General features: G+C 36.8%; 2 protein-coding genes across 7 annotated transcripts in view; one reads left to right on the top strand and one right to left on the bottom strand.

Moving 5' to 3' along the window:
- The window catches only part of LOC309624567 (uncharacterized protein), a 159,919-nt gene that overhangs the window by 70,910 nt on the left and 65,077 nt on the right, over window positions 1–23,932 (top strand). The window lies entirely within an intron of this gene.
- SPINK5 (serine peptidase inhibitor Kazal type 5) overlaps window positions 8,454–23,932 on the bottom strand; it is a 74,746-nt gene continuing 59,267 nt past the window's right edge. For 3 of the 5 annotated variants that reach the window (XR_014241996.1, XR_014241997.1, XR_014241998.1), the window contains exons 27-32: window positions 23,783–23,910; window positions 22,834–22,933; window positions 16,785–16,915; window positions 14,185–14,275; window positions 9,813–9,931; window positions 8,454–8,756 (exon numbers count right to left, since the gene is read on the bottom strand). Coding sequence is in view for 2 of the 5 variants with exons in the window: in XM_082382673.1 (XP_082238799.1) it covers window positions 8,748–8,756; window positions 14,185–14,275; window positions 16,785–16,915; window positions 22,834–22,933; window positions 23,783–23,910 (459 nt within the window). In the remaining 3 variants the exon portion in view is untranslated. The remainder of the gene's footprint in view (window positions 8,757–9,812; window positions 9,932–14,184; window positions 14,276–16,784; window positions 16,916–22,833; window positions 22,934–23,782; window positions 23,911–23,932) is intronic. The other 2 variants (XM_082382673.1, XM_082382674.1) reach the window with 1 other exon arrangement.

The raw sequence follows: 23,932 nt of genomic DNA, 5'->3' as shown, positions 1-23,932 counted from the left end.
GGCTCACTGTACCATTTTTCTAGGTTCCACGTACATGCGTTAATATACGATACTTGTTTTTCTCTTTCTGACTTACTTCACTCTGTATGACAGTCTCTAGATCCATCCACATCTCAACAAATGACTCAATTTCGTTCCTTTTTATGGCTGAGTAATACTCCATTGTATATATGTACCACAACTTCTTTATCCATTCGTCTGTCGATGGGCATTTAGGTTGCTTCCATGACCTGGCTATTGTAAATAGTGCTGCAATGAACATTGGGGCGCATGTGTCTTTTTGAATTATGGTTTTCTCTGGGTATACGCCCAGTAGTGGGATTGCTGGGTCATATGGTAATTCTATTTTTAGTTTTTTAAGGAACCTCCATACTGTTCTCCATAGTGGCTGTATCAATTTACATTCCCACCAACAGTGCAAGAGGGTTCCCTTTTCTCCACACCCTCTCCAGCATTTGTTGTTTGTAGATTTTCTGATGATGCCCATTCTAACTGGTGTGAGGTGATACCTCATTGTAGTTTTGATTTGCATTTCTCTAATGATTAGTGATGTTGAGCATCTTTTCATGTGCTTCTTGGCCATCTGTATGTCTTCTTCGGAGAAATGTCTATTTAGGTCTTCTGCCCATTTTTGGATTAGGTTGTTTGTTTCTTTGATATTGAGCTGAATGAGCTGTTTATATATTTTGGAGATTAATCCTTTGTCCATTGATTCATTTGCAAATATTTTCTCCCATTCTGAGGGTTGTCTTTTCGTCTTGTTTATGGTTTCCTTTGCTGTGCAAAAGCTTTGAAGTTTCATTAGGTCCCATTTGTTTATTTCTGTTTTTATTTCCATTACTCTAGGAGGTGGATCAAAAAAGATCTTGCTGTGATTGATGTCAAAGAGTGTTCTTCCTATGTTTTCCTCTAAGAGTTTTATAGTGTCCGGTCTTACATTTAGGTCTTGAATCCATTTTGAATTTATTTTTGTGTATGGTGTTAGGGAGTGTTCTAATTTCATTCTTTTACATGTAGCTTTCCAGTTTTCCCAGCACCACTTATTGAAGAGACTGTCTTTTCTCCATTGTATATCTTTGCCTCCTTTGTCATAGATTAGTTGACCATAGGTGCGTGGGTTTATCTCTGGGCTTTCTATCTTGTTCCATTGATCTATGTTTCTGTTTTTGTGCCAGTACCATATCGTCTTGATTACTGTAGCTTTGAAGTATAGTCTGAAGTCAGGGAGTCTGATTCCTCCAGCTCCATTTTTTTTCCCTCAAGACTGCTTTGGCTATTCGGGGTCTTTTGTGTCTCCATACAACTTTAAAGATTTTTTGTTCTAGTTCCTTAAAAAATGCTGTTGGTAATTTCATAGGGATTGCATTGAATCTGTAGATTGCTTTGGGTAGTATAGTCATTTTCACAATATTGCTTCTTCCAATCCAAGAACATGGTATATCTCTCCATCTGTTGGTATCATCTTTAATTTCTTTCATCAGTGTCTTATAGTTTTCTGCATAGAGGCCTTTTGTCTCCTTAGGTAGGTTTATTCCTAGGTATTTTATTCTTTTTGTTGCAATGGTAAATGGGAGTGTTTCCTTAATTTCTCTTTCAGATTTTTCATCATTAGTGTATAGGAATGCAAGAGATTTCTGTGCATTAATTTTGAATCCTGCCACTTTACCAGATTCATTGATTAGCTCTAGTAGTTTTCTGGTGTCATTTTTGAATTCTCTATGTATAGTATCATGTCATCTGCAAACAGTGACAGTTTTACTTCTTCTTTTTCAATTTGTATTCCTTTTATTTCTTTTTCTTCTCTGATTGCCATGGCTAGGACTTCCAAAACTATGTTGAATAATAGTGGTGAGAGTGGACATCCTTGTCTCGTTCCTGATCTTAGAGGAAATGCTTTCAGTTTTTCACCATTGAGAATGATGTTTGCTGTGGGTTTGTCGTATATGGCCTTTATTATGTTGAGGTAGTTTCCCTCTATGCCCACTTTCTGGAGAGTTTTTATAATAAATGGGTGTTGAATTTTGTCAAAAGCTTTTTCTGCATCTATCGAGATGATCGTATGGTTTTTGTTCTTCAATTTGTTAATATGGTATATCACATTGATTTGCATATATTGAAGAATCCTTGCATCCCTGGGATAAATCCCACTTGATCGTGGTGTATGATCCTTTTAATGTGTTGTTGGATTCTGTTTGCTAGTATTTTGTTGAGGATTTTTGCATCTATATTCATCAGTGATATTGGTCTGTAATTTTCTTTTTTTGTAGTATCTTTATCTGGTTTTGGTATCAGGGTGATGGTGGCCTCATAGAATGAGTTTGGGAGTGTTCCTTCCTCTGCAATTTTTTGCAAGAGTTTGAGAAGGAAGGGTGTTAGCTCTTCTCTAAATGTTTGATAGAATTCACCTGTGAAGCCATCTGGTCCTGGACTTTTGTGTGTTGGAAGATTTTTAATCACAGTTTCAATTTCATTACTTGTGATTGTTCTGTTCATATTTTCTATTTCTTCCTGGTTCAGTCTTGGAAGGTTATACCTTTTTAAGAATTTGTCCATTTCTTCCAGGTTGTCCATTTTATTGGCATAGAGTTGCTTGTAGTAGTCTCGTAGGATGCTTTGTATTTCTGCGGTGTCTGTTGTAACTTCTCCTTTTTCGTTTCTAATTTTATTGATTTGAGTCCTCTCCCTCTTTTTCTTGATGAATCTGTCTAATGGCTTATCAATTTTGTTTATCTTCTCAAAGAACCAGCTTTTAGTTTTATTGATGTTTGCTATTGTTTTCTTTGTTTTTATTTCATTTATTTCTGCTCTGATCTTTATGATTTCTTTCCTTCTGCTAACTTTGGGTTTTGTTTGTTCTTCTTTCTCTAATTCCTTTAGGTGTGAGGTTAGATTGTTTACTTGAGATTTTTCTTGTTTCTTTAGGTAGGCTTGTATAGCTATAAACTTCCCTCTTAAAACTGCTTTTGCTGCATCCCATAGGTTTTGGATCGTCGTGTTTTCATTGTCATTTGTCTCTAGGTATTTTTTGATTTCCTCTTTGATGTCTTCAGTGATCTCTTGGTTATTTAGTAACGTATTGTTTAGCCTCCATGTGTTTGTGTTTTTTACATTTTTTTCCCTGTAATTAATTTCTAATCTCATAGCGTTGTGGTCAGAAAAGATGCTTGATATGATTTCAATTTTCTTAAATTTACTGAGGCTTGATTTGTGACCCAAGATGTGATGTATCCTGGAGAATGTTCCGTGCGCAGTTGAGAAGAAAGTGTAATCTGATGTTTTTGGATGGAATGTCCTATAAATATCAATTAAATCTATCTGGTCTATTGTGTCATTTAAAGCTTCTGTTTTCTTATTTATTTTCATTTTGGATGATCTGTCCGCTGGTGTAAGTGAGGTGTTAAAGTCCCCCACTATTATTGTGTTACTGTCGATTTCTTCTTTTATGGCTGTTAGCAGTTGCCTTATGTATTGTGGGGCTCCTATGTTGGGTGCATATATATTTATAATTGTTATATCTTCTTCTTGGATTGATCCCTTGATCATTATGTAGTGTCCTTCCTTGTCTCTTGTAACATTCTTTATTTTAAAGTCTATTTTATCTGATATGAGTATAGCTACTCCAGCTTTCTTTTGATTTCCATTTGCATGGAATATCTTTTTCCATCCCCTCACTTTCAGTCTATATGTGTCCCTAGGTCTGAAGTGGGTCTCTTGTAGACAGCATATATATGGGTCTTGTTTTTGTATCCATTCAGCAAGCCTGTGTCTTTTGGTTGGAGCATTTAATCCATTCACGTTTAAGGTGGTTATTGATATGTATGTTCCTATGACCATTTTCTTAATTGCTTTGGGTTTGTTTTTGTAGGTCCTTTTCTTCTCTTGTGTTTCCCACTTAGAGAAGTTCCTTTAGCATTTGTTGTAGAGCTGGTTTGGTGGTGCTGAATTCTCTTAGCTTTTGCTTGTCTGTAAAGCTTTTGATTTCTCCATCAAATCTAAATGAGATCCTTGCTGTGTAGAGTAATATTGGTTGTAGTTTCTTCCCTTTCATCACTTTAAGTATATCATGCCACTCCCTTCTGGCTTGCAGAGTTTCTGCTGAGAAATCAGCTGTTAACCTTATGGGAGTTCCCTTGTATGTTATTTGTCGTTTTTCCCTTGCTGCTTTCAATAATTTTTCTTTGTCTTTAATATTTGCCAATTTGATTACTGTGTGTCTCGGCGTGTTTCTCCTTGGATTTATCCTGTATGGGACTCGCTGTGCTTCCTGGACTTGGGTGGCTATTTCCTTTCCCACGTTAGGGAAATTTTCGACTATAATCTCTTCAAATATTTTCTCTGGGCCTTTCTCTCTCTCTTCTCCTTCTGGGACCCCTATAATGCGAATGTTGTTGCATTTAATGTTGTCCCAGAGGTCTCTTAGGCTGTCTTCATTTCCTTTGATTCTTTTTTCTTTAGTCTGTTCCGCAGCAGTGAATTCCACCATTCTGTCTTCCAGGTCACTTATCCGTTCTTCTGCCTCAGTTATTCTGCTATTGATTCCTTCTAGTGTAGTTTTCATTTCAGTTATTGTATTGGTCATCTCTGTTTGTTTGTTCTTTAATTCTTCTAGGTCTTTGTTAAACATTTCTTGCATCTTCTCGATCTTTGCCTCCATTCTTATTCCGAGGTCCTGGATTATCTTCACTATCATTATTCTGAGTTCTTTTTCTGGAAGGTTGCTATCTACACTTCATTTAGTTGTTTTTCTGGGGTTTTATCTTGTTCCTTCATCTGGTATATAGCCCTCTGCCTTTTCATCTTGTCTATCTTTCTGTGAATGTGGTTTTTGTTCCACAGGCTGCAGGATTATAGTTTTTCTTGCTTCTGCTGTCTGCCCTCTGGTGGTTGAGGCTATCTAAGATGCTTGATGGGAGGCTCTGGTGGTGGGTAGAGCTGGCTGTTGCTGTGGTGGTCAGAGCTCAGTAAAACTTTAATCCACTTGACTGTTGATGGGTGGGGCTGGGTTCCCTCCCTGTTGGTTGTTTTGCCTGAGGCAACCCAACACTGGAGCCTACCTGGGCTGTTTAGTGGGGCTAATGACAGACTCTGGGAGGGCTCACGCCAAGGAGCACTTCCCAGAACTTCTGCTGCCAGTGTCCTTGTCCCCACGGTGAAACAGAGCCACCCCCCGCCTGTGCAGGAGACCCTCCAACACTAGCAGGTAGGTCTGGTTCAGTCTCCCCTGGGGTCACTGCTCCTTTCCCTGGGTCCTGATGCGCACACTATTTTGTGTGCGCCCTCCAAGAGTGGGGTCTCTGTTTCCCCCTGTCCTGTCAAAGTCCTGAAATCAATTTCCACTAGGCTTCAAAGTTGATTCTCTATGAATTCCTCCTCCCGTTGCTGGACCCCCATGTTGGGAAGCCTGATGTGGGGCTCAGAACCTTCACTCCAGTGGGTGGACTTCTGTGGTATACGTGTTTGCCAGTCTGTGAGTCACCCACCCACCAGTTATGGGATTTGATTTTACTCTGATTGTGCCCCTCCTACCATCTCATTGTGGCTTCTCCTTTGTCTTTGGATGTGGGGTATCTTTTTTTGGTGAGTTCCAGTGTCTTCCTGTCGATGAATTTCCAGCAGCTAGCTGTGATTCTGGTGTTCTCACAAGAGGGGGTGAGAGCATGTCCTTCTACTCTGCCATCTTGGTTCCTCTCCCTTTGCCCATTTTTTGATTGAGTTTTTTTGATATTGAGTTGTATGAGGTGTTTGTATGTTTTGGAAGTTAATCCCTTCTCGGTTGCATCATTTGCAAATATTTTCTCCCAGTCTGTAGGTTGTCTTTTTGTTTTGTCGATGATTTCCTTTGCTGTGCAAAAGCTTTTAAGTTTGATTAGGTCTCATTTGGTTTTTTAAAATTTTATTTCTTTTCCTTGGAAGCCTAATCTAAGAAAATATTTCTACGATTTATGTCAGAAAATGTTTTGCCTATGTTCTCCTCTAGGAGTTTTATGGTGTCATGTCTTTGTGAGTTTATTTTTGTGTATGGTGTGAGGGAGTGTTCTAATTTCATTGATTTACATGTAGCTAAAGAGACAGATTCTTAACCATAACTGAGTTACAGCCTATAGGTCAAACTTGGCCCACCACTTATTTTTATAAATACAGTTTTATTGGAACATAGCTATGCATATGAATTTACATAATGTAAATTCATTATATTAACACAACAGCAGCATTGAGTGGTTGTGACAGAGGTTGTGTATCCCGCAAAGTCTATCTGGCTCTTTAGTGAAAAAGTTTTCTGACCTGTAGCCTATACAGGTGCTCTCTGTACTTGCTTCTGAAGCCTTGAGAGAGAGGGGGAGACTTCAGGTGAGTTCCTTACATGAAAAAATAAGGAGTTTGACAGTGGTACTTCTGTGAAAACCCACATTCTGAAAATGGAATCTGAAGTATAGTTATAGAGAAATGCATAAGTCTGTGGTAGTGACCAGGAAGAGGTGATAGAAATAGTCTGGCCTTCTTTAGGTCCATCTCAGGATCATTTGTCACTTCCCGGTTTAGAATTTTAGGGCTGGTTTGTGAAACATCAGTAAGATGGGTCTGGTTTTCATTGACCTCCCATTCGGATGTCAAGATATAACTCAGGAAGCAACTCAAAAATCAGTTTACTTGATAGTTAATACAGCTATTTTGTTGTGACCATTTTGACACAGATGACATTTTATATTTGCCTCCAGATTGTGTCTCCAAAATAAACAACTTTCAGTTGTTTTTTTTTTTAATCCCAAGTAATGTGTTCAACACATTCACACTCTTAACCCCGATCCCTGAGCCTCAGTCCATTCCCTGCTTTATTTTCCTTGGTTCTCATTTCATCCCTGACCTCTGTACCTCCACTTCACCCTTGACTTTGACTGGGTCCCTGGAATTTTCTCCATTCTTGTGTCTCATCCTTTTCGAGACCACCCTATCCTTCACCTCACCATATCCCTGAGCCACACTTTCTCCCTGGTGCTCAGAATTATCATCAAGGGTTGCTTAAGTCTTGAGTGTGAGAGAACGTAGTCTTTTGTGCATATTACCTGATAATCATAATCAAAATAATAATGATGAAGGCAGTACAGGGGGGTTGTTGTTGTTATCTCAATAAAATATTCAAAATGACATAAAGTGACTATTTCTCAAAAATCATATGTCTTGGCCAGGAAAATGGTGTTTCTGGATTTCCTAGAAATAACCAGGAAGGAGATACAATCTCAGATGTTACAGTATCTGTAAACCCATTCTGTATGTCCTGGAATTACCAAAGACAATAGCAACATTGTTTTCTCACTTTTTTTTTTTTTCTGAAATGGCTCTGTGTTTTCCTGCTTGAAAAATGATTTATAAGTCTTCTTTCTTTTTTCTTAATGATAACATAAAAAGAAAAAAAAAAATCATAGGGAATGATTTATCTTCACTCAGTTAAAGAGGACAAAGATCATAAAATCCTACTATAATGGGCCTAGTGGCAACTTATCTAAAAGAAAAAGGGCAGAGGAATAAATACAAAATTAACTTCCCAAATCCAAGTAGGCCTGCCATTCCCGGCACAGTTTTAGAGCTGAGAACAACTAGAAGCATGGTGGATTCCCCACAGCTTCCTCCATCTACAGTGTGTTCAGCATTAGCCTGGAATCTGCAAGTGAACAATGTAACTAGATACTGTCACAGGACACTGGTAGCAAGGTCCTGAGCATGAGAGTGTTTCAGCATTGAGGCAGGAGCTTACACGTGTTCCATCCCACCGTTATGTAGTGCTTATATTCTCTGGTGGATTTCTCATGTGTATTAGGTCTTTGTCTAGTTTAGTAGCTTCTAGCTATAATACATGTAGCTCTTGAGCACTTGACATGGGGCTGGTCCAAATTGCGATGTGCTGTAAGTATAAAATACATACCAATATCAAAGACTTAGTAAAAAAAAAAAAAAGAAAAAGATTATATTATTATAATGTTATATATCTTTTATATTTTGAAATGATAATAGTTTTGATATATTGGGCTAAATAAAATATATTACTAAAATTAATTTTACCCATTTCTTTTGTAGCTACTAGAAAATTTGAAATTACATATGTAACTAGTATTATATTTCTATCAGACAGAGCTGCTCAGACTTGCACACCTTGGTAACTCTTGTTGCCTTGGTCTTCCCCCAGACTATGTATGGGTCCAAGGCCCTGATAATAGGAAATTATGAATTATTGATTCATAGCTGGTTTGGCTTTATATAGCTGTTGGCTGCCTGGGAACCCCTACATCCCCACCTCTCTTCTAGACATTCCTTCCCAATCGTGGCAGCAACTTGAATTTGAAGAAAGCATTCTCCGTCCACCGATAGGCTTAGAAAAACAAAAAGGTAGAGTTCATTCAGCTTCTGCACAAACAAGTTCCTATTATCCAGGCAGTGACAAAGAAATCCCAGAAATGGCGTTCTGCGGGGTTTACTTTTATTGAACAAGCAGTTGGACAGACAGCATTGTGATCAGGAGGTTTCCACAGCACAGACTGGATGAAGATGTCTCTGTGCCCTCAGATCACAGAATCTAGGAGGAAAGAGATGGAAAAGACTGAAAGTCAGTGAGTCCATTCCCCCAACAGTTCTGTATTGTTTTCTATAGTAAATAAGATGAGCTCTGAAGAATTCTTTGTATATACAGATGGTGAAGGTAGGCGATTCAGAATTGGGATACACATTTTCCCTCATGGCTTTCACCAACTCTTTCATCATTTGACCTACAAGAGAAGATGGGTAGGTTAGATGTTAGAAACTCAAAGACATTGTAGAAATGCAGGCTATACATTTATGATGGTAATAACATAGTCAAAGAAATCCATAGATTCCTGCATTCTGCTAAGAATGCACAATTTCAAATCACTTTCACATTGTATTCAGTTGATTCAGTGAGTATTTATTGAGTATCTAGTACATACTCCCTGTTGAGGTAGATACAAAAATGAACTCTGCTCTTGATTACATGAGACCCTCATGGTAATGAAAAAAGGAAGGTGTCATTCACATCTTTTCACAAAGGAATAAATTAAGCTTCAGAGAAGTTCACTGACTTGCCAAGATGTCACATTTGGTCAGGACTTAAGTCTAATTCCTCTAATAATTAATGCTTTACTATTATAGTTTGTTTTAGGCCATGAGATTTTAATCAGCTGTCTTCCTGCCTGACTCATCCATGTAGTTGTATATTCTTGAAATCAACATTTAAAACATTAAATCAACGTTTAAATTTTTTAAAAAGGTAACTGCATCTTGTCTGCTGGTACTACCTGGAACGCTAGCAGCATTATTATTCCAAACTCAAATCTCCATTTTAGTTCTCACATTAACCCCATCAGGCTTCCTTTGATTTGAGTTGGCAAGCTATGGTCTTGTTGAATCCTTGAAAATCTTTGTCGTGGAATTGAGAATAGTCATTTATTCATCTCAGAAAATAGTACTGGTATTTTTCTTAACATAGGCATTTCCTTCCAGTGTAGCTAATCTTTATTTAATTGAGATAATGCCTTTTCTAGAGCCGTTGGTTTTCAGAATCTCCTGACAACTAAAGGATGGTGGCAGAGCACAAGAAATGAAGTCAGGGCTACAGTGGACCCCGAACAAATACTGATTAACTTTGGTAAATTGCAGGATTTCTCCCAGGCTGATTTTCTGTAAAGTGGGAAAGATAATGACCCCTGCCCTAAATACAGATTTACTGTGAGGATGCAGAAGGAAAGAGCAGATAAAACTCTAAAGAGTTACATAAATCTTAGTAGTTACTGTATAATGAAAAGTACCTCTCAGAATAGTAAGTGAAAGTAGGATTTTCAGTCTATTTTTCCAGGAAAGTTGTGACTGGAAGTTGTGCCAGGCCTTTTATTCATTCTTGGGATTCCAGACTCTCTTAGGGAATCTTCTACAGAGGAACAAGGTTTAGGCAATAGTTTCCAGCCTCCAGGATTTACACCCATAATGGTTATCAGAGCAGTGCTCGGCCATGACCCACCCATATCACCTTGGGGTATCCAATATCACATAATTGAATCATACAGCAGGAACTGAACTCATGCCCAGGACACCTCTTGCTCTAATGATTTGTTCCATCAGATAAAACCATAAATAATTCCTGTCATTAATAATGCCTGTTATATAACTCTAGCGGGAAAAAAAACACCCCAAAATGAAAGGAAGGAACTTGCAAAACCTTTTGTTCTTAGCTCTGGCAAGATGCTTCATTATTTGAATAAATACATCTTATTAGTATTATTCTATGGCAAATTCCTCATAAAGTAGTTTTCATCATGTTGTCTACATGAGATTACAGCAAGGCATGGTCTAAGGTGTGGTCTATAAGACTTGCATAAAGATTATTTTTACCTCCCTGTTTGAGATGTATGTGACCAGGTGTGTTTGTAAGATGGGGAGACACTATATTCTGGCAATAAAATGAGAAGCAAACCACTAACAGTTTATATCTAATAAGATAAGAAGATAGCCAACACAACATAGGGACTAGAGCAAAAGTTTAAAACCTCTCTTTATATATGTGTAATGCCCAGAGTAGATAAATGACTTTTTTAACCCACATGAGAAAACAGTGAAGGTCTCCTGACTTCATTCCAGTACCCTGCCTCCTACCCTGTGTTCCAGCTGCCACTGTGAAACCAGAAACACCTAGCTTATAGCTCTTGTTTTTCCACTTTCCCATATCAAGGCTTGCTGAGTTCTTTTGAATATGGTCTCATCTAGTATTGCTTAAGATCCTCAAGTCTGGCGGAATTGTTTTTAATTCCATTATTGCCAAAGCTTTCTGTGGCAGTGCAATAGAGTAAAAACAGTTGTGAATAATAACTAGCTATTAAATCTTAACTTATTAAAATATTGTTTGTTTTATTAAAGATAAGTATATTTTAATACCAAATATAAATTTATTAAAATTATTTAAAAGAAATAAGCATTGTGCCAGGGTCTGTTTCTCTACATTCATACTTTAGACTCCTAGGCCTGATAATAATAATAAATGCCATTGCTTTTTAAACACTGGGCCAAATGCTTAGAAGTATTTATTAAATATTTTCAATAACTCAGTGAGAGCTTTGGTTTACATATTTATGTGATTTGCCAAAGGTCTCGCATATGAAAAACATCAAAAACTCTGAACCCATATTTATCTGGTAACAAAAAATTTTCTCTTATTTGAAAATTCCTAGTTTTTTCCCCAGGTCACATATCATCTTGCCTGAGGAAGAGACTCCTCAAATGCCATCACCAGGGAGAATGTTAAACTCAATACAGTGGTCCTCCTTACCCTCGGGATATATGTTCCAAGATCCCCAGTGGATGCCTGAAACCATAGATAGCACCAAACCCCATATATACTATGTTTTTTTTCCTATACATACATACCTCTGATAAAGTTTAATTTATAAATTAGGCACAGTAAGAGATTAACAATAATAATAAAATAGAACAATTATAAAGTTATGTGAATGCAGTCCTTCTCTCTGTCTCTCTGTCTCTCTGTCTCTCTCTCTCAAAATACCTTATTGCACTGTACTCACCCCTTCTTCTTGTGGTGATATGAGATAATACAATGCCTGTGTGATGAGATTGAGGTGAATGATATAGGTATTGTGACATAGCATTAGGCTACCATTGACCTTCTGAATAGGTCAGAAGGAGGATCATCTGCTTCAGGTAATCCATCAAACTATGATGATGTGGATGGCTGGATGACAGGAGCAGATAATGTCAATGGTTGGGAATCTTTGATAGCTTAAGGGTTTTTTTGCCAAAAACTTTTGGAAGGACATTGTAATCGGAAGTTGTCGCTCTTTTTTTCTAACTCATCAAACTGTTGCTGCAAAGGTGATCATATGGGTGACTTTAATGCTGTGTTCCATCCAAGGATCGTATTCCATAATTTTATCCTTTAATATCTGTGCAATTTGAAACACTTTGGCAAATTTTGGTAATGTTCACATTGCTGGTTCTGCTTCAATTTCTTCATCTTCCTCTCCCTCTGTAGATGACTCAATAAGTTCTTCCAATTCCTCGGTCTTTAACACTTCTCAGTGGCCTTCAATATGTTCTTCCACTTCATCAAGCATGTCAGAATATCCTTTTCCATCAACTTGTCTTGCCCTGTGAATGATTTTCCTAACTTCTCCATTGATCCCCAGGAAGCCTTTAAAATCATTCATGACTTCATAAATTTTTCCAGCAGGCATTTACAGTTTCTAGTTCTAATTTATCCATTGCAGCTTTGAGGAATGTTATTGTGTCAGCAATAGTGAATGATTTCCAGCAGTGCATTTTGTTCAGATTAGGATCTGCATCAATTGCTGCTCAAATGTAATCAAATACCAGGCAGGTGTATGTGACCTTGACAAATTGAATGATGCCCTGGTCAAGGGGCTGAAGTCATGAGGTTATATATAGAAGCAAAAATACAACCTTGAAATTTTCATTTTCATAGCAAATAGATTCAGGATGGCCAGGTGCATTGTCTATCATTAGTAGGACTTTAAATTCCAAGCCTTCCTCTTCCAAGTATTTTTTCACTTCCGGGATGAAGCATTAGTGGTATCATTCCATAAACAAGATGGCTATCACCCATGCTTTCTGATTATGGTATCAGAACACAGGCAGATAATTTTTGTTTTTGAGAGCAAGTGGGTTCTTCACTCTGTACACTATGCCTGGCTTAATCATATGCCCTGTGGTATGTACCAGAGTTAATCTGTCTTTCCATGTTTTATGCCTTGGTGCCTCCTTTGCACTTTTACGAATGCAGGTTCTATTGGGTATCTTCTTTCAGAGGAGCCTCATTGTAATTGAAGACTTGTTTTGTATGACATCCTGTCTCTTTAATCAACCTTTTCAACTCTGTCAGAAATGTGGCAGCAGCTTCTTCACTGGCAGACGCAGCCACTCCAGTAATTTTTATATTTTTCAGTCCAAATCTATTCCTGAATCTGTGTAACCATACTTTACTTGCAGTAAATGGCTTGGTGTCACTAATTTCAGGGGATCCCTTGCTGAAGTCTTGGTAGAGGCTTGATGCTTTCTGGCCCAGCACCTTGCTGCCAGTCAGAACACATTTTCTATTCATGTCTTCCACCCATCAATCTAATGCCTTTTCCATCTTAACTAAGCACTTATCACACAACGTGGCTGTAACTTTTGCAGTTTGAGGTGGAGCAGCAAAACTAACATAAATTTCTTTTTCCTTCTTCACAATTTTGTGGATAGAAGATTCATTCTTACCAAAGATCTGAGCGCCTCAGCACACAATGGTTTTTTTTTCCCCTTATTAAGGTGAGAACTTTCACTTTGCACATAGAAGAAGAACTTTTTGGCTTTTCTTTGGCATATACGAATTGTCAGTGTCACTACTCTTGCACTCTGGGGGCATTATTCATTCAAATAAGGATTATTTGAACAAAAGACTGTGATGTCATGACAGTTGATCTGATAACCTAGATGGCTAGTAAGTGACTAAGAGGTGGGATATGCTGGAAAACGGGAAGATTTACCTCCTGGGTGAGATGGAGCAGGACGGTGCAGGATTTCATCATGCTACTCAGAACAGCACACAATTTAAAACTTGTGAATTGTTTATTTTTGGAATTTTCCATTTAGTATTATTTTTGGACCTTGGGTAACTAGAACCATGGAAAGCAAAGCCTCAGATAAGGTGAAATTACTGTAATGTGTGTCATAACATCCTTGTAGGGATTTAAATGAAAAAGGCAACTTTTCATGTTGGGAAACAGTTTAATGCAAAGTATTGATACGAGGATATAAGGTTTAAGTCCACTTCTGTCAGTATCTGACCACGCTTGGTCTCTGTCTCATCTTCGTATTGCAGATCACAGAAAATAAAACCAACTCTGCAGAAGTGTTACATTATGCACATTGCTCATAAACAGTCTGTCAATGATCCCAGTAAACTGTAAACATTTAAAAATATTAACTACTATATTTTTATTCCCACATATTTCAGTAATTACTTAATTATCTTCACAATGAAGATGTGACCAATTCTGGGGTTATCTGACCTAGTATCATTTCCTTGGCCAGAGAAATGTCGATCACTCAGTTCAAGAGAACAGAAGCAGAACCACCTGGTTCTAACACTGTAATCACGAAGGCCGGTGTACTTACAGATGCTGGCACTCTGAGAGCTGTTGTTTCTGGGTTGCTCTTCTCCTCACACCTTCCTTCACTGCGTATGCGTGTATTAGTTTGGCGTATTCTAAAACAGAAGAGGAAGTTTCAAAGATGGGAAAACTCAAAGTTATAATGAAAAAAAAAAAAAAAGACAAAACACAACCAGGGATCAATGTGAGTGACATTTGGGCATCAAACCAGAACTGAAATTAGGGGTAGGGGCCGGGATCTGCATTCAACTATTTTCCAGTAGGCATCATTCAGGTTTATTCTCTCTCTTCTGATTTAGCCCCCGATTTGTGCTCCAGGCCTGGATCTATTTCATCACATTTCATTCTCCTGTACACTATACAGTCATGGAATTGTTGAATGTCGGAAATAAACTTGGAGATCATCTAGAGCAAAAGCCATTATTTTATAGATGGGAAAACTGGATCCCAGAGAGAAGTTTGACTTTATTGGATACCTATAATGTGACTTGGGGATTATAAAATAGAATATATTTTGTAAAATGTATTTTATATAAATATATATAAATTCTATATGTATGTTATAAAATATAACAATATATGATCATAGAGTGTGAATTTTATATCAGTAGTTGGAAAGAATCTTAAAAGATGAATTTTAATGCCTTTCTCATAAGAAATATTATATAGCAAACATCTACCTGTTTGCTTTGGTGATAGGAAACTCACCGTCTATCAGGACAGTTCATTTTGTCTTTGAACATTGTGCAAGTTGAAATTGCTTCCCTATAACTTCCTCTAAGACCATGGAAACCAATAATGTTCCATCTTGCCTGGGATAGCCTGAACCTTCTCTTCCTAATGTATACTCCCAGTTCTTTAGCTAAACAATCCATCTTGAGGTATCCTTTATCAATATTTTTATTATGGGCATTTCTGTCATTTCTGAAGCTCCCTTGAGTAAACTTACTGTGGGTTTATACAGTTAATGGAATGCTTGTAGAGCACTGGATGGATAATTTAGGGCCTGACATTTACAAAAAAGAGAAGTTGAAGGATTTCTGGGGTGAAAATAAGACATATATAGCAACAGATTCATGAATGGTTGTACTCATTCCTTAAACATTTAAGACATTTAAGAATTAAGATTCCTTAATTATTAAAACTCTGTAAGATCCATGGATAGACCTCAAGAGATTTATGTGCCCACAGATATTATGCATACAAATTTTTAATGTTTCATCATTTTCTTTTCCTTTGTGGAAAGAGGTAACTTTCTCTATATTATCAAAGGAATCTTTGATCCCCAAATGTTTAAGGAACTCTGAGAGGTGTTGTACACACTAAGGAGGTAGATTTAACCTCCTGGATTTGGCCTTGGATATAACAGTAGTGTAGTGGAGAGAAAAGAAAACTGTGTTTAGACCCAAATCAACAAGATTAAAATCCAGTCTGATCTACTTCCTAGCTTTGTCATTTTAAACAAATTACCTGGACTCTCTGAGCCTCAGATTAACCTTCTGTGCAATGAAGATGATACCACTCTTGTAGTGAGCAGTGAGGATTCATTGAAACTGTGAATATGAAAGTGACTTACTTACAGATATAACACATAAAGCACTCATATTCAGATTTTAGTCTATGTATATGAACTGCAGAATGGCTCTTGCTTTTGTGAGTTAGTTGATTTAAAAGGAAATAAATGTAAATTCAGATATTTTCCTGGGATGAAAAGCAGGATATCAGTCCCATTCTGGGCCTTGCTTATAGTGTTCTAAGAAGGAGAGAATGAACATATATGGACTGCAATGTAAGTCTGAGGTGGGGTGGGGTAGAAAAGTCAAGATTTGCCACCATGCCCTTATTTAAAGCTGGTCAAATGAAGGCTGGGAACAGGTGAAGAATGTGAATGGAGGTGAGAGTAAACAGCATTCGAGCAGAAAAGCAACAAATCTACAACCAATAATTAAAGTATTAAAACAAATTCCTTGTATTTAACTAAAATAAAAATCGCAATTCTTCTCAATAATCCTGTGAAGTCAGCTGGCCCAGAGAACTATGTCAAGTTTTCCAGGGAAGAAAGTGAATCTCAGAATGATGAGATAATATGCCCACAGACAGATTATAATAAATTGAGAATAGGTCTGCCATTTGCTCCAGTGTGCTTTCTTCTGCATGATAGCACTTCCTGCTCCAAGAAGACTTGGAGAGGATGGGAAATCTGCGACTATCAGGTAGTCATAATAAGGCCATTAGAGATTAGAGGCTGGGCTGACTCTGTATCGCAATGATTTTCAACTTTTTTCTCTTTACACGAAGGGTAGATGATGTTCACGCCCCCATGAGTGCACATGGGCTTAGATTTTCTCTAATTATTGTAACCCCACCACTTTTTCCTTTCTCTTCCACTCAGTAAACTATATGAAGTTTTATTAAAGGGATAACCTTAAATCCTCTGTATTTTATGCATGAATAAGATCATTCACAACATTTGAATTTTAGCTGCTGTGATTAGTAAATTGGTTGCAACACACCTCACATTCATATCAGTACACTGCTGTGGGTCAACACTGTCATCAAGAGCCTCTACACTGGAAGGTGGGCTCATTGGACTTGTGTACTTACAGATTTTCGTGACAGAGCCTGCAAGGATTGTTGTATGTCTGGCCATCATCACCACAGACAGGCTGTAAATTCTTTGGACAAAGGTAACCCATCCTGGGTAATACTCGGTACGGTCTGCACATCTCAGAGTTCTGAACAAGCAAAACATAAAGCACATTTGCTCAATGGCACTCAAGAGATATGAACTTGGGGAAAACCTCTTGATTTCCTCAATCATGTATGAATAAATGGTTAGTAAAGGAACTGTAACATAGGTTATACAAACCCACATATTCGTTTCACACCATTGTTAGGTAGATTTAACCTCCTGGATTTGGCTTCTTTTTACTAGGGAAGATTAGTAGCTAAACCAAGATACAAGGAAAAACAGAGCAATAAGAAAGCAGAAATCCTACATGATACTGGGCACAGATAAACTGAGGTATGCCCATAGGAAAAAAACTACCATGCAAGAAATAATATTCCTTTTTGTTTTCTTAAATGAAGACACTGGTTATATACAATCTAGAAAGGAGAGACTCAGAGGTAAATGCTAGGTAACCACATGGGTTTTTGAGTCCCAGCTCTGCCACTAACTAGAGGAGTGATTTATCTGACTTCTCTGAGCCTTAGTTTCTCATCTGAAAAACATGAAGAATAATAGCTCTTGCCTCATATTGTTGTTTTAGGGAATCAAATCAGATAATGCATTTATATGCATACATAATACGGTGTTTGGCACACACTAAGTGCTCAGTATATGTTAGTCGTCAGTATGTTTCCCAAGGTAAAAAATACATAGATTTTTCATGTAGAAGAAGGAACATTATTTGTTCTTGGCAGTCTTTTGGAAGTGTGAGTTTAATAATGATGATGATGATAATAATAACAACAACAACTTTATTAATCTTAAAGTAGGACCAAAGGGAAAAAAACACAGAGAAATTTTAAAAATAGGATTATGAAAGACTTAAATTCAGTGGTGTCAATAATTACATTAATATTAATAGGACCAAGTACTTCAGTTAAAGAACAGAGATTATCAGACTGGAGAAACAAAATGACTCAACTTATAATATTTACAAGAAGTATACTTTAACTATATCTTTTTTTTTTATAACTTTTTTTTAACATCTTTAGTGGAGTATAATTGCTTTACAATGGTGTGTTAGTTTCTGTTGTATAACAAAGTGAATCAGCTATACATATACATACATCCCCATTTCTCCTCCCTCTGCGTCTCCCTCCCACCCTCCCTATCCCACCCCTCTAGGTGGACACAAAGCACGGAGCTGATCTCCCTGTGCTATGTGGCTGCTTCCCACTAGCTATCTATTTTACATTTGGTAGTGTGTATATGCCCATGTCACTCTCTCACTTCACCCCAGCTTACTCTTCCCCCTTCCCGTGTCCTCAAGTCCATTCTCTACATCTGCGTCTTTATTCCTGTTCTGCCCCTAGGTTCTTCAGACCTTTTTTTTTTTAAGATTCCATACATATATATATGTTAGCATATGATAATTGTTTTTCTCTTTCTGACTTACTTCACTCTGTATGACAGTCTCTAGGTCCATCCACCTCACTACAAATAACTCAATTTCTTTTTATGGCTGAGTAATATTCCATTGTATATATGTGCTACATCTTCTTTATCCATTCATCTGGCAATGGATGTTTAGGTTGCTTCCATGTCCTGGCTGTTGTAAATAGAGCTGCAATGAACATTGTGGTACATGACTCTTTCTGAATTATGGTTTTCTCGGGGTATATGCCCAGTAGTGGGATTGCTGGGTCGTATGATAGTTCTATTTTTAGTTTTATAAGGAACCTCCATACTGTTCTCCATAGTGGCTGTATCAATTTACATTCCCACCAGCAGTGCAAGAGGGTTCCCTTTTCTCCACACCCTCTCCAGCATTTATTATTTGTAGATTTTTTTATGATGGCCATTCTGATCAGTGTGAGGTGATACCTCATTGTAGTTTTGATTTGCATTTCTCTAATGATTCTTTAACTATATCTTTATATTTCAACCAGTAGGTTACAAGTAAAAGGATGGAAAATATATACATGCAAACACTCGTCATATAAAAGGTGGTATATCTATATTAATATCCCACAAAGTAGAATTTAGGACAAGAAGTAATAGCAGAGATAAAGAAGAGAATTTCTAATTATAAAATAATAAATTCAGTAATTAACAATCCCAAACATTTATGTACCTAAAGTATAGTTTCAAAATATCTGAGGCAAAAATTGACTGACTGAAGGGAGAAATTGGCAAATTTGCAAACATAAATGGAAATATTAACATACTTCTTTTTATAATTGATACCACAGACAAAAAATATCAACATATAATATTTGAAAAACAAAATTATCCAGCTTGACCTAAATGATAGTTATAGACCTCTATATCTGACAGCTGCAGGCTATACATTCCTTTCAAGTGGACATGAAATTGTTGCCAAAATAGACCACATTCTGGGTCATTAAGCCAGTGTTGATAAATTTCAAAATTGAAGTCATAAAATGTAAGTTTTAGGATCACAGTGGAATAATTATAGTAATAAATGATAGCTATAAAATTCCTCAGTATTTAGAAATTAAGCAACACACTTCTAAAGAACTCATGACTCTAAAGTAATCATAATGGAATGTAGAAGTGTTTTGAACTGAATGATAATGAAAATACAAAATATCAAAACTCAGTAGCTAACGCAGTGATTTGAAGGAAAGTTTTAAGTAAATACATAAATAGAAAACCTTTTAAAATCAATAAACCTCCATTTCAAGAGACTAGCAAATTAAGCTCAAAGGAAATAGAAGAAATAGAAGAAAACAAATAATAAAGAAATTTATGAAATAGAAAACAGAACAAAGCCAAACATTGGTTGTGTGAAAAGATTAATAAATTGATAAACTATTTACAAAATTGACAAAAATGCAAGAAACACGCATTAGCAATATTAAAAATAAAAAGTGGTACACTATATAAATATAGATATTAAAAGGATAATGTGGAAATGTTATTAATAACTGTATGCCAATAAATTTGACCACTTAGGCCGAATTAACAAATTCCTTGAAAACCACTTTCTGAGAAGAAATAGAAAATTTAATAGTAGTCTGTCTGTTGATAATTATTTCAGAGGTATAAAGAAGTATTTTCTAATTCGTTTTGTTAAATAATTCAAACATCTAAAGGGACTGTTTTAGATTGTGGTGAGTTCCATATCAATAGAGATAATTCAGGGAGAGTTTAGACAAGCACCTTCTAAGAATCACTGGTAAAGGTAGGACTGAACCAGGTATATCCTTAGTATTTTTCAGGTATCTGCTGCCCCAAGGTTGAACTACTAAAATAAAGGATTATAAAGAAGCAACAAGGACAGAATTATGCTTCTCTTTTCTTACATAGCACATCAACTCTGAACAAATTCTCCACCTCCAAAATAGACCTAGGATTCATCCACCTCTCATGACCTCCACCACTACCACCTTGGTATAAACCAGCCTCTGTGGATTACTGCTGTGGCTAACTAGCTGTCTAGATTTTGCTCTTGTCCTCCTGCAGTGTATTTTCAATTCAGCAGGCAGAGTCATTCTTTTAAAACATAAATCACATCACGTCACTGCTCTTTTCAAAACCTTCATTCAGAATAATAACTAACGCCTTTAAAATGGTCTACAAAAAAAAAAAAAAAGGTCTACAAAATCCTACATAAGATGGCCTCCTGTTACTTTAATGACTTCCTCCTTTATGACTGTCTCTGTGGTCACTCTGTGTCAGCTGTACTGGGCTCCTTGCTGTACTGTGATCCCTGCCTCAAGGCTTTGCTGTTCCTCTTCTTGGAATGTTCTCCCCTCACTTACATGTATGGAATTAATCCCTTTAGGAGGTGCAAATGTCACCTTCTCAGAGAGCTCTTTCCTGTACAAGCTACTTGAAATTGTATCCCAGCATTTACTATAGCATTTTTCTACTTTATTTCCCCCTTGCTATCACATTTTATTTATTCACATCATCTATGATCTGTGTTCTTCCAGTATAAACTCCATAAGTGTAGAGAGTTCTATCTGTTTAGTTTATGGCTGTTGTTCTCATATGCACAGTAATGTTTGGAAAATAGTAGGTGCTTAATAATTATTTGTAGAATGCATAAATGATAGCTAAATAAATGACAGTGAATAATGAATGTTGTTCTCTTCCCCAAGAGAAAGCTCAGCTCAAAACCAGGTTATTCAGGAGGAAGCATGATCGGGTTTCTGGTCTGCTGGTGATATCTTATTTCTTGATCTGGTGTTAATATCACAGATGTGATCACTTAGTAATAGCTGTACACTTATGATATATACACTTTTTCTATATGACTATTATACTTCAGTAAAATGTTTGTTTTTTTTAAAATAACACATTTTGGGAGGGATAAATTGGGAGATTGGGATTGACATATACACACTACTATATATAAAATAGATAACTAATAAGAACCTGCTATATAACACAGGGAACTCTACTCACTACTCTGTAATGGCCTATATGGGAAAAGAATCTAAAAACCAAGAGTGGATATATGTATATGTATAACTCATTCACTTTGCCACATACCTGAAACTAATACAACATTGTAAATCAACTGTACTCCAATAAAAATATGAAAAAAAACAGATTTTATTATTCACAATAGCCAAGATACACACACACACACACACACACACACACACACACAGAGACAATGGAATATTATTCAGTCATGAGAAAAGGAAATCCTTCCATTAGTGACAACTTGGATGAATCCTTAGGGCACTATGCTAAGTTAAATAAGTCAGACAAAGAAAGTCAAATACTGTATGACATCACTTATGTGTGGAATCTAAAAAAGCTGAACTCATAGAAACAGAGAATAGAAGGGTCATTAACCAGGGGATGGTACTGGAGAAAATGGGAGACATTGGTCAAAGGGTACAAGCTTTTAGTTAAAAGATAAGTTCTCGGGCTCTAATATATGGTATGGTGATTATAGCTAATAATACTGTGTTATATACTCAAAGTTGGTGAGTAGATCTTAAATATTCTCACCACAAAAAAGGAATGGTAATTATGTGAGGTGATGGAGGTGTTAGCTAACACTATAATGGTAATCATTTTACAGTCTGTAAGTCTATCAAATCAATGTGTTGTACACAAATTTACATAATGTTATATGTCAACTATAGCTCAATAAAGCTGGGGGCAAAAGAGCAGATTTTGTGAATAGCTCTTCTCCATGCTTAGGGATCCCTAGTATAGTGCCTAATTTACTAGAAATATGTAATTAGTATGTATTTCACTAGTGTAACTCATCTATTATTCTACTTGATTTGGGAAAATAATTAGATAAAATTCATGTTTGATACCTTTCTTTCTTCTTTTTTGGGTCATCAGATTAGGTGCTAAAGTCTCCCTTCTAGGACCCAATTCAAGATTGCACTTTGTGAATGAATATACTTCATGCTCTCATATCTTCTTTACTTCTTTCTACTCCTGACCTTGGCAAAGCTCTAAAAAAGCAATCCCATTAGGCTCAATGTAAATATAATAAGTATAAAATTACATATTTATATTTACATAAGTATATAATAAGTATAAATAAGTTCAGCATAGCATTCCAGGCTATTGGGAAAAGGACTTGGTTTGGAGGGGGAGTGGGAGGAAGTTGGGTGAAGAGCCTTTCTGGTTTGCTGAAATTAAAGAATTGAGGCTCCTAACTGCTTATCTGACTGCATGTGCCAGAAGTCACATTCATTATACACCCACTTTTTAAAATTTCAAAAATGTATTAAATTCGCTTGGAACAGGGCTAATAATCTCAAAGAGCACAGCATAATGCACCAGTGAGTAATCTCAGAACTCTTTACTAAGCATGAACTCTATTTAATCCTTGAAAGTACTTGAGGCTGTACTGAATCAGTCCTTCCTAGACCTTTACATGGAATGAGGTTTATAGAGGGCAAATGTCAACAGGCCCCCCCCCCAGAATAAGCAAATTAAGTTAATGAGTAACTTTTTAGAAATAGTAATTCTTACCAGAGAAGAAATGGAGGAATCTGGGCTGTCTTCCTCTTCAGAAGATCTAACGTGGGATGGCTTTTCTCGAATTCTTGTCCTTTCCAAAGCTTCTTTTTGACTAGAGAAGAAGACAAGTATTTTAAATTTACATCCACAAAGACTAGCTCCTATAACTTCCAGTGGGAAGTTAAACATTTCTAATAAAATATGATGGAACCACAGAACATTGAATGAGAGAGTGACCAGGATGACATGTTAAGAAAAGTATACAGCTGGGAGCTGGCTTAACACTCCCATTGCTTAATAGATGTGTGACCTTGGTTAAGTTGTTTAAATTCCTTGAACTTAGATTTCCTAGAACATAAAAAGAGGATAGTATTGGTAATTCCTACCTCAAGGAACATACTATGAGGAGCTAAAAAAATAAATATTATTATTATTGTGTTCATAGTGTTTTTTCACAACCATCATCATCACCATCATTATCATCATCTATCATGTCCATTGGTCCCCAAAGATGGTTGTTCATCAGAATAACCTAGAGACCCTTTCTAAAAAACAAATTCCTTAGCCTTGGAGAGTCTGAATTAATATATTTTGAGGTACAAAAATCTGTGTGTGTGTGTGTGTGTGTGTGTGTGTGTGTTTAAGACTTCTCTGTTGAGTCTGATCTAGTTGTAGAACAAATATTTGGAATAATTTCTTGTAACTAGGATCCTGAGCGTTGAAAACATTTTTTAAGCTACACAGCTAGTAAATATCATGGTTAGAACTTATGTTGGGATTTCCTGTCTTCAAATCCAGGTGTTCTTTCTCCTGTACCAGGTGTTCTCAACTTAAGAGCCTTGCATCTAAAGACTTGGTTTAAGGTCCACATGGATTCATGAGCACAAGTGTATTTAATCAACAGTCTCTAAAAATGCAGTTCCCCCACTAGCTGAAGGGGTCACAGGATCCTCTTACTCACAGGATAATTCTGCACATGCAGCACTTGCTTTTATATAACTTTCCATCAGTACCACGCACAGGGTCATTCTCTCGAGTACGCATGAGCTCGTCATTCCTCACATACTCCCGAAAGTTACAGCACTCATCCTAGAAAATGAGAAAGGGGAAG

This window comes from Balaenoptera borealis (assembly GCF_965194805.1).
Source record: "Balaenoptera borealis genome assembly, chromosome: 2".
In the NCBI taxonomy this organism is placed as follows: Eukaryota; Metazoa; Chordata; class Mammalia; order Artiodactyla; family Balaenopteridae; genus Balaenoptera; species Balaenoptera borealis.
This window is presented reverse-complemented; position numbering and strand designations above follow the sequence as displayed.